At 52.0% G+C, this 11,738-nt stretch overlaps 3 protein-coding genes across 3 annotated transcripts; all 3 read left to right on the top strand.

The window, feature by feature from the left end:
- Window positions 1–405: 405 nt before the first annotated feature.
- BO95DRAFT_361101 (general stress protein) lies at window positions 406–734 on the top strand (the record flags this gene model as incomplete). The annotated part of the gene is made up of 2 exons (XM_025582504.1): window positions 406–531; window positions 606–734. 2 exons carry the CDS (start codon window positions 406–408, stop codon window positions 732–734), a joined length of 255 nt encoding a protein of 84 aa, XP_025443030.1.
- Window positions 735–4,222: 3,488 nt separating this feature from the next.
- Window positions 4,223–7,003, top strand: BO95DRAFT_442016 (bZIP transcription factor). The gene is made up of 2 exons (XM_025586328.1): window positions 4,223–5,647; window positions 5,732–7,003. Exons 1-2 carry the CDS (start codon window positions 4,654–4,656, stop codon window positions 6,583–6,585), a joined length of 1,848 nt encoding a protein of 615 aa, XP_025443029.1. The 5' UTR covers window positions 4,223–4,653; the 3' UTR covers window positions 6,586–7,003.
- A 666-nt stretch (window positions 7,004–7,669) lies between these two features.
- Window positions 7,670–10,681, top strand: BO95DRAFT_348079 (ribonuclease Z; the record flags this gene model as incomplete). Its single annotated transcript, XM_025582001.1, has 1 exon — window positions 7,670–10,681. A coding segment is annotated over one exon (3,012 nt), but the record flags the coding sequence as incomplete, so codon positions are not given.
- Window positions 10,682–11,738: the final 1,057 nt, after the last annotated feature.

The following is an 11,738-nucleotide window of genomic DNA, read 5'->3' as shown; positions in this document are numbered from 1 at the left end:
CGAGCACACCCAAGCATAATAATATTATCCAACGTGATAATGATGATTGAAACAAGGTACTGTACCTAAACTCTCCCATCGGCGACCACGGATAGAGGGCCTCGATCTCCCCGCGTGGCAACCGAACAACAAGAATGAGATCGATCGATCAGCCATCCGAGAGCAATAAATGATATGATTCTTGCATCACGACGCCCCAAAGTCTTTCTTTTCGACGAGTTTCCAAATCTGATGTCAAACGGACAACATCATGACTTCATCCTTGTTACCCGGAACAGTTATAAGGACCAGCTCAAGCATGACCAGAACCTCAAATTCATCCAAGGAATAACCAATCTATCCCAACATCTACCAAAATAACCTTACCACACGAGCCAACTATACACCATTTAACAAACCAACACCATGGCCTCCAACACCAACCCCGGAAACTTCTCCAACCGCTCCCACGAGGAGGTTCAGAACATCGCCCGCAAGGGCGGCCAGTCGAGCCACGCCGGCGGATTTGCGAGTATGGATCCGGAGAAGCAGGTATGTCCTGATCCCCCATCCTATCTCTACATGTCAAACCCGGGAGCCTCGACAATTCTAACAAAGTATCTTAGCGCAACATCGCCTCACAGGGCGGCCACGCTTCCAGCGGAAGCTTCAAGCCCGGCGACCCCAAAGCCCGTGCTGCGGGACAGAAGGGCGGTTCGAAATCCCAGTACGACCAGGAGACTCCTGATGAATAAATTCTGTGTCTAGTTGACGGGCGGGGATTATGATGATTATGCTATGTTTTGAGATGCGATTGACGATGTAACAATATGATGTATGATATTGACTTTTTATCGGACGAATGCTACTAACGCCACTAATGTGAGCGAGTGATCGATCTTTTTCTGTGTGTTGAGGCAATTATCTGCATGCATTCCTGGTCGGGATTTGTGCGTCAGATGCAATTAGTAGATGAACATGGCAAAGTCAATTCGATTTCGATGGCAATAATTGAGTTACTTCAAGAAAAGTTCTGCTGAGGTAATGATGGAGAGATCTGCAATACGTCGTGAAGACATCACTCCTCCTACAGTTACCCGAGCCCTTGCCGTTTTCAGTCACTCTCGCCTTTCGCGGCATCTGTAGGAAGACCTCAGAGGAGCATTCCACTCCTTCCTCGTCTCAGACTTTTTCTTCCCGCAACTGAGCGGCTTTGAATGCAGTAATGAACTTTGTGTCTGTTGTGTGATGGTGGCAAGCCGCGGCTAGTATGGAGCTTTGTCGTATTCTGCTCAGCCACGAGAAACAAACACGTCCGACGCTTAGCTCGTTCTACGAACGGTCAAATGTGTCGACTAGCTTGTACCTTTTGGGCATATGCACGGAAGTTTCCATTGACCAGCATGATCTGCCGATAGTCTAGTTATTTTTGTGATCTCTGCTCGCTTGGGCCAATGCGTCTTGAAGCAAACGACCGGGACCATGTGCCGTACAGTAAGTAGACCATGTACTAGTATTCTCCGGCGAGCAATAGCCGAAAGATGTGCCCATCAGAAGCCCAGATAGGCAAAAGGAACCCATGAGGATGGATCCATCGTGCAAGTGCAAGTTAGCCTTGTAGGGCCGAGTTCCAAAGACAGTCTCTGACCGGGACTGTGTCTGGACGGATGCTGCTGGCAGAACACTCTAGACCAGTTACGAGGCGTCAGCATAGGTCGAGATCTTCATCAGAGAATTCCAGTATCCTAAGCCCTGGTCCATTAACGCTCACAACTGAGCATCGTTCAGGAAAGACTCCGCCACGTGAGTCTCTCTGCTCGTGCGAGAACAGTGTCAGGAATGAGCGTCTCGCCCGCAGATCGTTTCGGATAGTGTCAAAACAAAACTAGCTCATACACATAAAGTTCAAGGCTAGAATTGTCTATTGTGTGGTTGTGTGTGGTTTCTGTCTTCACGGCCGTACTGACTAAGCGGCAGGTGTGATGTTGTTTGGGATGGGGATTCGTCTCGATTTCCTAATAAGGTTATCGTGATGCTGCGGCTAAGGGTCAGTTTTGAGGCTGGAGGGGGTGGATGGACTAGGGTCACAATTCCATGAAGGGAACATTTTGGACCCCGCCGGCTTCAAGCCTACTCATAGTCTCATCCAAGCCCCCTTCTAGTGCGCCCTTCTAGAAGGTCGTCTAAACACGGAAAGGATGGCGGTCTGGACTTTGGCTAGGCCAATATTTGATCTGAGTTTGCAACATTGTTTGTGTATTCTTCGGTTTCGAGGCTCGACCAGGAAATAGATTTTTGATTAACGGATGAGACTTATTCCACTGTGCCAGCTTAGTCTTACGAAGTTTTTGTCCAAGATTGATCTGTGGTATCAGGTTGGCACGCTTTGGATTATTGATACGGCCGGCCGAGAAGCCTCTTGAACAATATGATCTTGCAAAACGCTCGGGAAGGTCTGCTCGAATGGGATACTATCTGATAACCTAGGTGAATCAATTGCAGTGCTGATGCGCCTGGTGTCACAACTCTACACATCATACGGAGTAGGGCCGAGTGACTTGCTAGGCTGGAACCTGAAACGGGCCCCAGAATAAGGGGTAGGAGGGATTTTCTGGCTTCTGCACTGCTGCTAGACGAGCAGTGGGGCCCGAAGCGACGGGAGAGGTGCCAGTAAAAAGCAATAGCGCCGAGATTGACGCCCATGCCCGGAAAAGTTGAGCAAATTCGATACGTGAGGGCGAACGGAGCAAGAATTAGCCCTAATCCGAAACGGGCGTCAAGGGCCGATTTTCTGAATGGTGCAGAGTGGCTAAGCCGCTAGGCCCGCGTTCACCCGCCAAGCTTTTCTCGGTGGGAACTGGGAAAAAGACACTTGGTCAGGTCAGGTAAGGCCCAGCAGGGCTGTTTATCCACCCACAATCCATTTTCCTGGATGACCTTAGACTACAGTGTAGGGCGTGTAGGGGACTAGAACAATTAAAGAGGGAGTCGAGATTCATGAGCTTCGTTGGATTACTCCATTGACCTCACCTGGAGGATACATGAGAGTGGGTGCGCTGTCGCAATGTACAGGTTGCATACTTGGTTGGAATCAGAATTGTCCTCAACTGCGTGGTTCGAGACCGGAAGTTGGTCCCCATCACCCCAGGTTTCATCCCATCGGTAGTGGTCGATTTGCTCGACGACGTCCCACTGCATTCGAACACCAGGATAGGTTTGCAAGTGTTGGAAATTGCGATCTATCCAATGCGATTCTTAACTAAGTAAAGAGTTACTCGGTACACCACAGCTGTATGATGATTGAAGGAGTTTTTCATGAGTACTCGACGGATGTTCGCCATTGGTTCGATCGAGCCACTAACGTCATAAGTCAGGATTTATCTGGATCAGAATGTGAACGATGTTGCCGAAGGATCTCCTATTGGTGCCACCGCATGTCTGGCATTGAGATCGTACACCTCGGCCGCCGTTTCAGTCAATCGGAAAAATCGCCTGGATGCGGCGTAGTGGCACAGGGGAGTGGAAGTTAATGTGAAGCCGACAAGCCGTGGCCCGTCAGTCGCGCGAGGTTACGAGAGAGTTTAAGGGGGGGAAAGAACAGTCATTCAGGGGAGGAGGAAAGATGGACGGCCCTGCAAAAACTTGATGGGGGCGCACATACCTCCCGCACTGGAAGGCCCTCATTCCTTCTTAACGAAGGAGTATGTTTAAGTTCTCCCTTCCTTCAGACAATTTTTCAGTCGATGGTTGACATGATCTCATTTGACTTGAATCAATGCGACAAAAGGCCAGATAGACTGATTCCAGAGGTAAGAGAGAACAAAACGAGCATACAAGCTCCGTAGTAAACAAAATAAACATGCAATCTTATCAGAAGATCTCCTATTTACTATGCATACGGTACCTTTTTTTTATTCACCTCAATCAGGTTATTTCGTCTTGATTATGATTATTGAAGGTTGTTTTCTGCCCTTCCTAGGGGTGAACGGCACACCAGCACCACCAGCACCACCAGCAGAGTAACGGTGGAACGAGCTAAATTGTTCTCGGTGGAGCCTAGCGCCAAGGGTGGATCCACTAGCCCTGGCTTGACTTTGTCCAGCCAATGAAGATCTCAATTGGGGCGGGGCTCCGAGCAACAGCGCCGCTGAGTCATCGAAGGACGCGCAAGCCTTTTACACCTGATTTCTATTCCTGGTCCTTCTCACTTGAGTCTCCTGGAGCCGTTCCCTCTTCGTTGCCAGCTCCATCCATCCCCATAGACGGGCCAACCTCTACTAGCCTGTATCCCTCATTAATTCCCTCTCCCCATCTCTCCACCACCACCGCCTTCCTCCTTCACACAACATCCCCCCTACCTTACTATACTGATCCCCCATTCTTCCTCTTCCCATTGAGTCTGCTTTTACTCTTGTACAATACCCCCATTTGCTTCCTCACATCTCCCCTCCCAACTACACCACATTCTCCCATCTCTCGACTGCGAGCCCTTTCCGACCATCGCTTCGACTCGACCACGCCTCATCGTCTCTCATTATCCCTATCCTTATCCGACCCTTGTGACTTTCGTTTGAATTCGACACTGACACTGACTGAGACTCCGATCCCATCGCTATCAACGAGTCTTCTTGACTGCAGTCTCGCTTCCTCCTTACCAACCACAGTTTCGTCATCATGGCTACCTTGGCGGAACACCCGGCTGTTGCGCCTTCAACTTATGAACAAGACATTGAATCGTTCCTGAATCTAGACCAACTTGCTTACACTACCGCGGAAACTGCTCGATCAAAGACCGCACTCATCACCCAACCCACTCTGCCCAGTACTGAATTCAACGCAGGCGATGTACGAAGTGCTGGTTTCGCTTCGACAAACCCAACGCCAGTCGCGTTTCAGGCCCCGAGTCACCAGTATGACGAACATAAGCAACAAACCGGTCTGCCCCCGGGCGCTTTAGCTCATGCCATGACATTCAACCACATGAATGGAATGGGATTCGGTGGTGCAAGCCCCAACTACCCGATCAATGGTGATATGTTCGCTGGTGGTCAGATCAAGCGCGAAGATGCTCCGATGGATTTCAACAGTCCCCCGACACGGAACCCTTCCGAAATGGACCTGGAGTCTGACAATATGGGAACCGCCTCGGCCTACTTCCTTTCGCCGAACCCTAACAACAGAAATCAATTCGTGGATCCAACCGCCTTGAGCGGTCATGAGGTTGTTCCCGCTGGTCCTTCCACTCAAGTGGGTCGCATGTATCCTGGTATGCACCAGCAGCAAGCTGCCATGGCCAAGGCGGCACAACAACAGAGACATCATGAATTCCTCCGTCAGCAGCAATTCCAGCAGCAACAGCGTCGATTGGATGAGCATATGCATCAGCATGGGGCTCCTCACAGCCAGACTCCTCGTCCACCCAACCCACTGGTAGAGGAGCGGATCTCGCGGCTTTTGCAGCAGATGCGCCAGAATGCCATGGGCTCCCCCGATGATTCGCCGTCTCCTTCATCTCTGCCTCAGATGGCCAAGGCCAAAAAGGACGAGCAGGATATGGATGAAGATGAGCGCCTCCTGGCCAGTGAAGAGGGCAAGAAGCTTAGCAGCAAGGAACGTCGCCAGCTTCGCAATAAGGTTTCCGCTCGTGCCTTCCGTTCTCGCAGAAAGGGTATGTACCAATGACTTGGTTTCTTTTTCTTTTTTTTTTTTTGGAAGAAAAAAATAGAAGGCTAGTAGCTGATCGAATTCGCAGAATATATTGGTCAACTCGAAAGTGAAGTGGCCGCCAAAACCAATGAAGCTCATGAGCTTCGTCTTCAAAACCGTGCCCTATTCGAGGAGAACGGTCGTCTGACTGACCTCGTTCGCACGCTCCTGTCTTCGCCTCATTTCGGCCAGGTTCTGGACGAACTCAGCGTCGGCGGTGTCCCGATGTCCAACCAAGCGCAACCACAGCAACTTCCTCAACACCAACATCAGCCGCAGCCTCAGCCTCAGCCTCAACAGCAATCAGCACACCCTCAACCGCAACCCCAGCAACAACCACCCACCATGTCACAACCACCTATGCAACAGCCTTCTCAGGTTGGCATGGTCATGGTTCCAAACCAGGGACTTGATGCTTCCGCTATGGGCATGAACAATGCGGGTTGGAACTCGGGCATTGATATGAATTTCGGCAATGCCTCGGTCTTCGCCGTACTGGAGGTCCCTGAGCCCATTATCGACTCTGAGTCTTTATCTGGAAAGTCTTCCACTTTCATGGAGTCTTGCCTTTGCAACATCTCTGGTGCAAAGAGTGAAGCTCCTGTTCTTGAGTCTCTGCCCGTGGACGCTAAGGCGCCCGTCACTGTCGGCGTCGAGAACCCGGATGTCAAGATTGACGAGTTCGATCCCGCTTTTGCCCTATTCCTGGACGCGCCCCGTGCTTCTTCCTCGGATTCTCCCGCGATCTCCTTTGGGAGTATTTCAGAGAAACCGACAGCTACTTTTGAGCTGGTGGTCGAGAACCAGCCTCAGGACTGTGATACTCGGTTTGCTCAATTCTGCCACAGTATGGAGGCCGCCTTTGAACGTGTTTCCTTGATGACTTCTCACCTCTCATGATTCCCCTTTTTGCAACTTGAATTTTACAATTTTGCGTGATGTAAGCCTGCTCGTGGGTTGGCTTTCCGAAATACTCAGGTGTAGACACCGATGTCTCTCTTTCGTCAATGATTTTCTTCTCAAGCTCTCAATCATCTGCTTGGAATGCAGTCGCTTGCACTCAATCTGGGTTTCCTTTACCTCCCATTTTTCCATTTGTTTTCTTTCTTTTTTTGCCTTCATTACATGCCTCTAGATGCTGGAGGTCTCGAATGCGCTTATGGGGTTATACGGATTGGTCTATTTGGATGCGATTTTTACTAGGGACGGACTTACAGGATGCAAGGTACTGGGTACTGGCGGATAAGGAAACACAAGGCATTCAATACAGAACATATCCAAAAGTTTCTATCAAATATACTGTAAATATGATTGGAAAGAAGTCTGGACTGTCGTCGTTAGAAGTATTTTTATTTGTAGGTACCTGGTGCTACCGTATGTATCGTAACTTAAGTTAGTATATAAGATAAGGTGGTCACTTGGCCAATTAGTTCGATGGAAAGCAGTGCGGGTGGAGCTTTTCCCCGACCCGATCGCCGCGGCAGCTTTTGTGAATTTCTGCTTTGCCTTTCCTCCTTCATCAATCAAGTCATCATAGTCGGACAATCGGCCTACCCCCGGCGTCCTTCTTTAGTTCTGAGACTTCAAGACTGAAGACTATGACTGCCAAAGGTCTGGCGCATGTTCATTAGTATTCATTCTCGCTTTTGTTCCAGAATCAATCACACTGGCTTCACTCCGACTCCTTAGGAGGCCGACCGCCAGCGCTTCCCCACGAGTTGGCTTCACGTCGATATCTCCTCCATCTACCATTCTTCCTTCCATCGTACGCCTCCGGAACACTCGTCACCTATACTACTCCCAACGACTGCACCCGGCCCTTCGATCAAACCTCAGATATAGAAGTCTACTCGAACCAAGGCATCTCCTCCCCGTTCCTCGCCTCGTTGATCCCGGATCCACTCACCAGTACATTTTCTACGAGCACCAAGACAACCCAATCAAGGGCTTCATTTCAGACCCCTCGATAGACAAAATCAATCCCATGAAGTACTACTATCAAGTGGTAACTACGCCGACGGCCGACACCCCGGGCAGCGCGGTCGTTCTCAACTTCCCCGATAAACGCTACCTCTTCGGTCAGGTCGCCGAAGGAACGCAGCGAGCATGCGCGGGAACGTCGGTCAAGTTCGGTCTCATGACCGACATCTTCCTCACGGGCCGGTTGGAGATGAGCAACGTGGGAGGGCTGTTCGGCGTCATCCTCACGCTAGCCGATGGACTGGCCAGCGCAGCAGCCAATTTATCGGAGAAGCAGAAGAAGAAAGAGGCAGACCAGCGGCAGCAGAGGCCGAAGCAGGAATCCGCTGAGGGGAAGGCAGATGGACTGCCTATTTCACAGCCGGGAAGCAAGCGGATCGCGCAGAGAGGGACCCTGACGGTTCACGGCGGGAAAAATCTCACGCACCTGATGGCTACTGCGCGCAAATTCATCTTTCGCCAGGGTCTACCCATGTATATGCAGGAACATGATGGGGACAGCCTGGCTGGACAGCGTGGGGGTCTCCCAGACCCATACGAACAACCGACGTGGTCAGATCAGAATATCAAGGTCTGGGTCATGGCCGTGAGCCCTGAGTCTCATTCTCAGCCTAAGGCCAAGCGCACAAGGAAGCGCAGCCATGAGGAGTTTCGCGAGGAGGACAAAGCGGGGGTCGAGGAGAAGAAGGCTGCGGCGCTAGCCGAACAGGTTATCAGGCAAAATGTGGTGTCGAACATGTTTAATTCGACATGGAAACTGGATGCTTTACATGAGACTAAATTAAAAGACGTGCAGATGCCCGGACTCATGTTTGTCAGGGACCCGGTAACCAAGGATTTGCGACGGTACACCGGCCCGACTCCTGGAGGCCGCACGCCAGTTCCTGACATTACCGTGCTGGTGCGCAAACCTTGGCCTGGTGCCAATGTGGAGAGGATTCCTCCCGTGTCTTGGAACGAAGACGCCATCTCTTACATCGTCCGGAACCACAACATTAGAGGGAAGTTTGACCCTCTCAAGGCTCAGGCTCTGAAGGTCCGTAGAGGCCCGGATTACGCCACGCTGACCAGAGGTGATAGCGTTATCTCAGAGGATGGTCAAATTATCACGCCCGATATGGTTCTTGATGAGGAAAAGGTTGGCAAAGGTGTCGCAATCATAGATTTGCCCTCGCGAGCCTATGTGGAGAACCTGGTCAACCGCCCTGAGTGGGACTCACCTACGGCGGCCTTGAATCTGGAAGCTTTCATCTGGATCCTGGGCCCACGTGTGGGAGATCATCCCAAGCTTCGCGAATTCGTCGCGAAGATGTCGCACTGCACGCATACGGTCTCCAGTCCCGATTACTGTCCCGATTACCTGGCCATGAAAGAGGTTGCCGAGTCGACGGTGCAGATGGCCATGGTCAGGCCCGACAACTATGCCCTGCCTGCCTATGACAATGTGACTGTTCCACAAGTCAGGCTCTTCAATGATCCTCCAACGAAAAAACGTGCCCCCTTGCGACCTCTAGAGCCGGGCCTGATTATCAACATGGAACCCACTTTCGAGATCGATGAATCTGAAGTTACTCCTCGTTATGATCCCAGAAACGCGAAGGAAAAGTTGCCGAAGGCCGTCGAGACTCAAATGAAAATAATTTCTGGACAGGAAGAAACTCCCGAGTTCCAGGATAAACTGGCAGCATTCCGAAAGGACCTTCCTGGTGCTGACGTCGAAATTATTACTCTCGGAACTGGGTCATCAGTACCATCCAAGCATCGAAATGTCTCCAGCACGCTCATTCACGCACCAGGCCATGGTTATTACTTACTCGACTGCGGCGAGGGCACTCTTGGGCAGCTCAAGCGCGTCTTTGGAACTAAGGCATTGCGCGAAGTTTTCCAGAATATGCGGATGATTTGGATCAGTCATCTCCACGCTGACCACCACCTTGGTATTGCGAATGTGATCAAGGCCTGGTATCAGGCAAATTATCCCAATGGCGTGCCACGGACTGACGTGATCGAGGAAGACATGTCCAAGATTCTACGGGATAAGCGCCTGTTCGTTGTGTGCGAACAAATGATGACTACTTGGCTCGAGGAATATGCCAGTGTCGAGGATTACGGCTTCCAAAAGGTGACGGCTCTGAGCGCTTTTCCCGAACAGATCCGAAGTGGTATTTACGAGACATCATTTGTTTATCGTCACTGCCGCGCCGACGGTACCTTCCCTGGGCAACGGGAGGCGCAATCCCAACCCAAAACAACCAAGCTTCGATTCCAGGATGATTCGGACCCCCTCTCGGCTCTTCTCCGTGAAGCCATCGGCCTTTCCGACATCCTACCGTCCCGAGTTTCACACTGCCGTGGATCCATGGCTGTGACCCTTGTGTACCCCGATGGCTTCAAGCTCTCCTTCTCCGGCGACTGCCGTCCCTCCGAGAACTTTGCAGCTACAGGCCGCGGCTCGACGGTTCTCATCCACGAAGCCACTTTTCAAAACGACATGGCGGGGAGCGCGATAGCTAAGAAACACTCCACGTACGCCGAAGCCTTGGAAGTCGCGCGTCAGATGCAAGCCCGGGCCCTCCTCCTCACCCACTTCAGCCAACGCTACCAGGGAACTGTCACAATGAACAACGGCCAGTCTTCGCAGAAGGCCCAGGATGAAGCAGGTTCGGACAGCTCTGCCAGCTTGCGAACCAAGGACGTCCCTGATGATGAGGAAGGGCTGGCTGAGGAGAGCAGCCCCCAGCTCGAGGGCTCGAACGAAGACGCCGGCGGTGTGATCATTGCCAAGCCCAGCACCCAGTACAACGGGCCCTACGTCAACGCCTTTGACTACATGCGCCTCCGTGTCGGAGATTTCCCCGTCCTCCAAGCTTATGTACCGGCCATGGAGATGCTGTTTGCGATCCTGGAGAGAGCTGCAGCGGAATCTGCGGAGAAGGCTCAGCAGCAGAAGACGGCAAAGAAAGAGAATTCGAAGTTGAAGGCGGCAAAGAAAGAGAATTCGAAGTTGAAGGCGGCTAACAAGAAGACTCAAGAGACCGAGAAGGCCGGAAAGGCTGGAATGTTTAGAAACTTTAAGCTAATTGGAGATTGGAGTGCCAACCGTTACCGCAAGGCTTCCGCCTCCGCGGCTGATGAGATGGATGTGGTCACACAAGCTGAAAAGCCTGGAAAGGCCGGAACGTCTGGAGAGGCCGGAACATCTGGAGAGGCTGGAAAGAACGGAAAGGATGGGAAACCTGAAGGAATCGAAGGAGTTGAGATGGCTGCCGACCGTTCCCGCAAGGCTTCCGTCTCCTCGGCTGATGAGATGAATGTCGTTGCAGAAGCTGGAACAGCTCAGGAAGATGGAAACCCTGGAATTATTAGAAGAGTTGGGATAAGAGTTGAGGAGGTTGTCAACCGTGCTCTCACGGCTTCAGCCTCCTCAGCCGACAAGACGGAGATTGATGTCAGCATTGAAAAGGCCGAACGCGCCGCTGCAAAGGCTCAATTGGCTCGAGAGGGCGCCAGGACTCATAGAATTGCCGCCGAACGCGCTGCCCAAGCTTCCATCGCCGCAGCCGAAAAGGTAGAGCTAGATGTGCATAGCAGCATTGGAAGAGCTGAAGCGGCTGCTGACAAGGCTGAAGATGCTGGAAAGGCCGCTAGGGCTGCCAAAGATGCTGCCGACCGCGCTGCCCAAGCTTTTGCCTCCTCGCCTGACGAGATAGAGATGGTTGTGGATGCCAGCAATGAACGAGCTGAAAGGGCCGCTGAACGAGCTGAAATGAGTGCCAGCAGAGCCGCAAGGGCTGAGAAGCGCGCTGCCAGACACGCTGCCGGAGCTTCCTCCCTCCCAACCGACGAGTCCGATGAGGATCGCAACGCCAAAAGAGCTCTCCGGGCTGAAAAGCGCGCTGCCAGACGCGCTGCCAGAGCCTCCGCCTCCGCCTCCTCGGCCGACGAGATGGAAGTGGACTCGGAAGCAGGAAAAGCCAGAAGATCTCGCAGCCCTCGAAGAGCTACTGCCAAACGTGCCGGCAAGACTTCCGCCTCCTCCGCTGATGAGATGGAGGTGGACCCCGAAGCGGGAA

Source organism: Aspergillus brunneoviolaceus, assembly GCF_003184695.1.
Source record: "Aspergillus brunneoviolaceus CBS 621.78 unplaced genomic scaffold BO95scaffold_27, whole genome shotgun sequence".
NCBI classification, from domain to species: Eukaryota; Fungi; Ascomycota; class Eurotiomycetes; order Eurotiales; family Aspergillaceae; genus Aspergillus; species Aspergillus brunneoviolaceus.
Note: the sequence above shows the minus strand (reverse complement) of the source record. Positions and strands in the feature narration are given on the sequence as shown.

Excerpts from the sequence above, each read along its gene's own strand:
- BO95DRAFT_442016 (XM_025586328.1), top strand. The coding sequence starts at position 4,654 with ATGGCTACCTTGGCGGAACACCCGGCTGTTGCGCCTTCAACTTATGAA. Across the intron at positions 5,648-5,731 it reads CTTCCGTTCTCGCAGAAAGG|AATATATTGGTCAACTCGAA; the intron begins GTATGTACCAAT and ends TCGAATTCGCAG.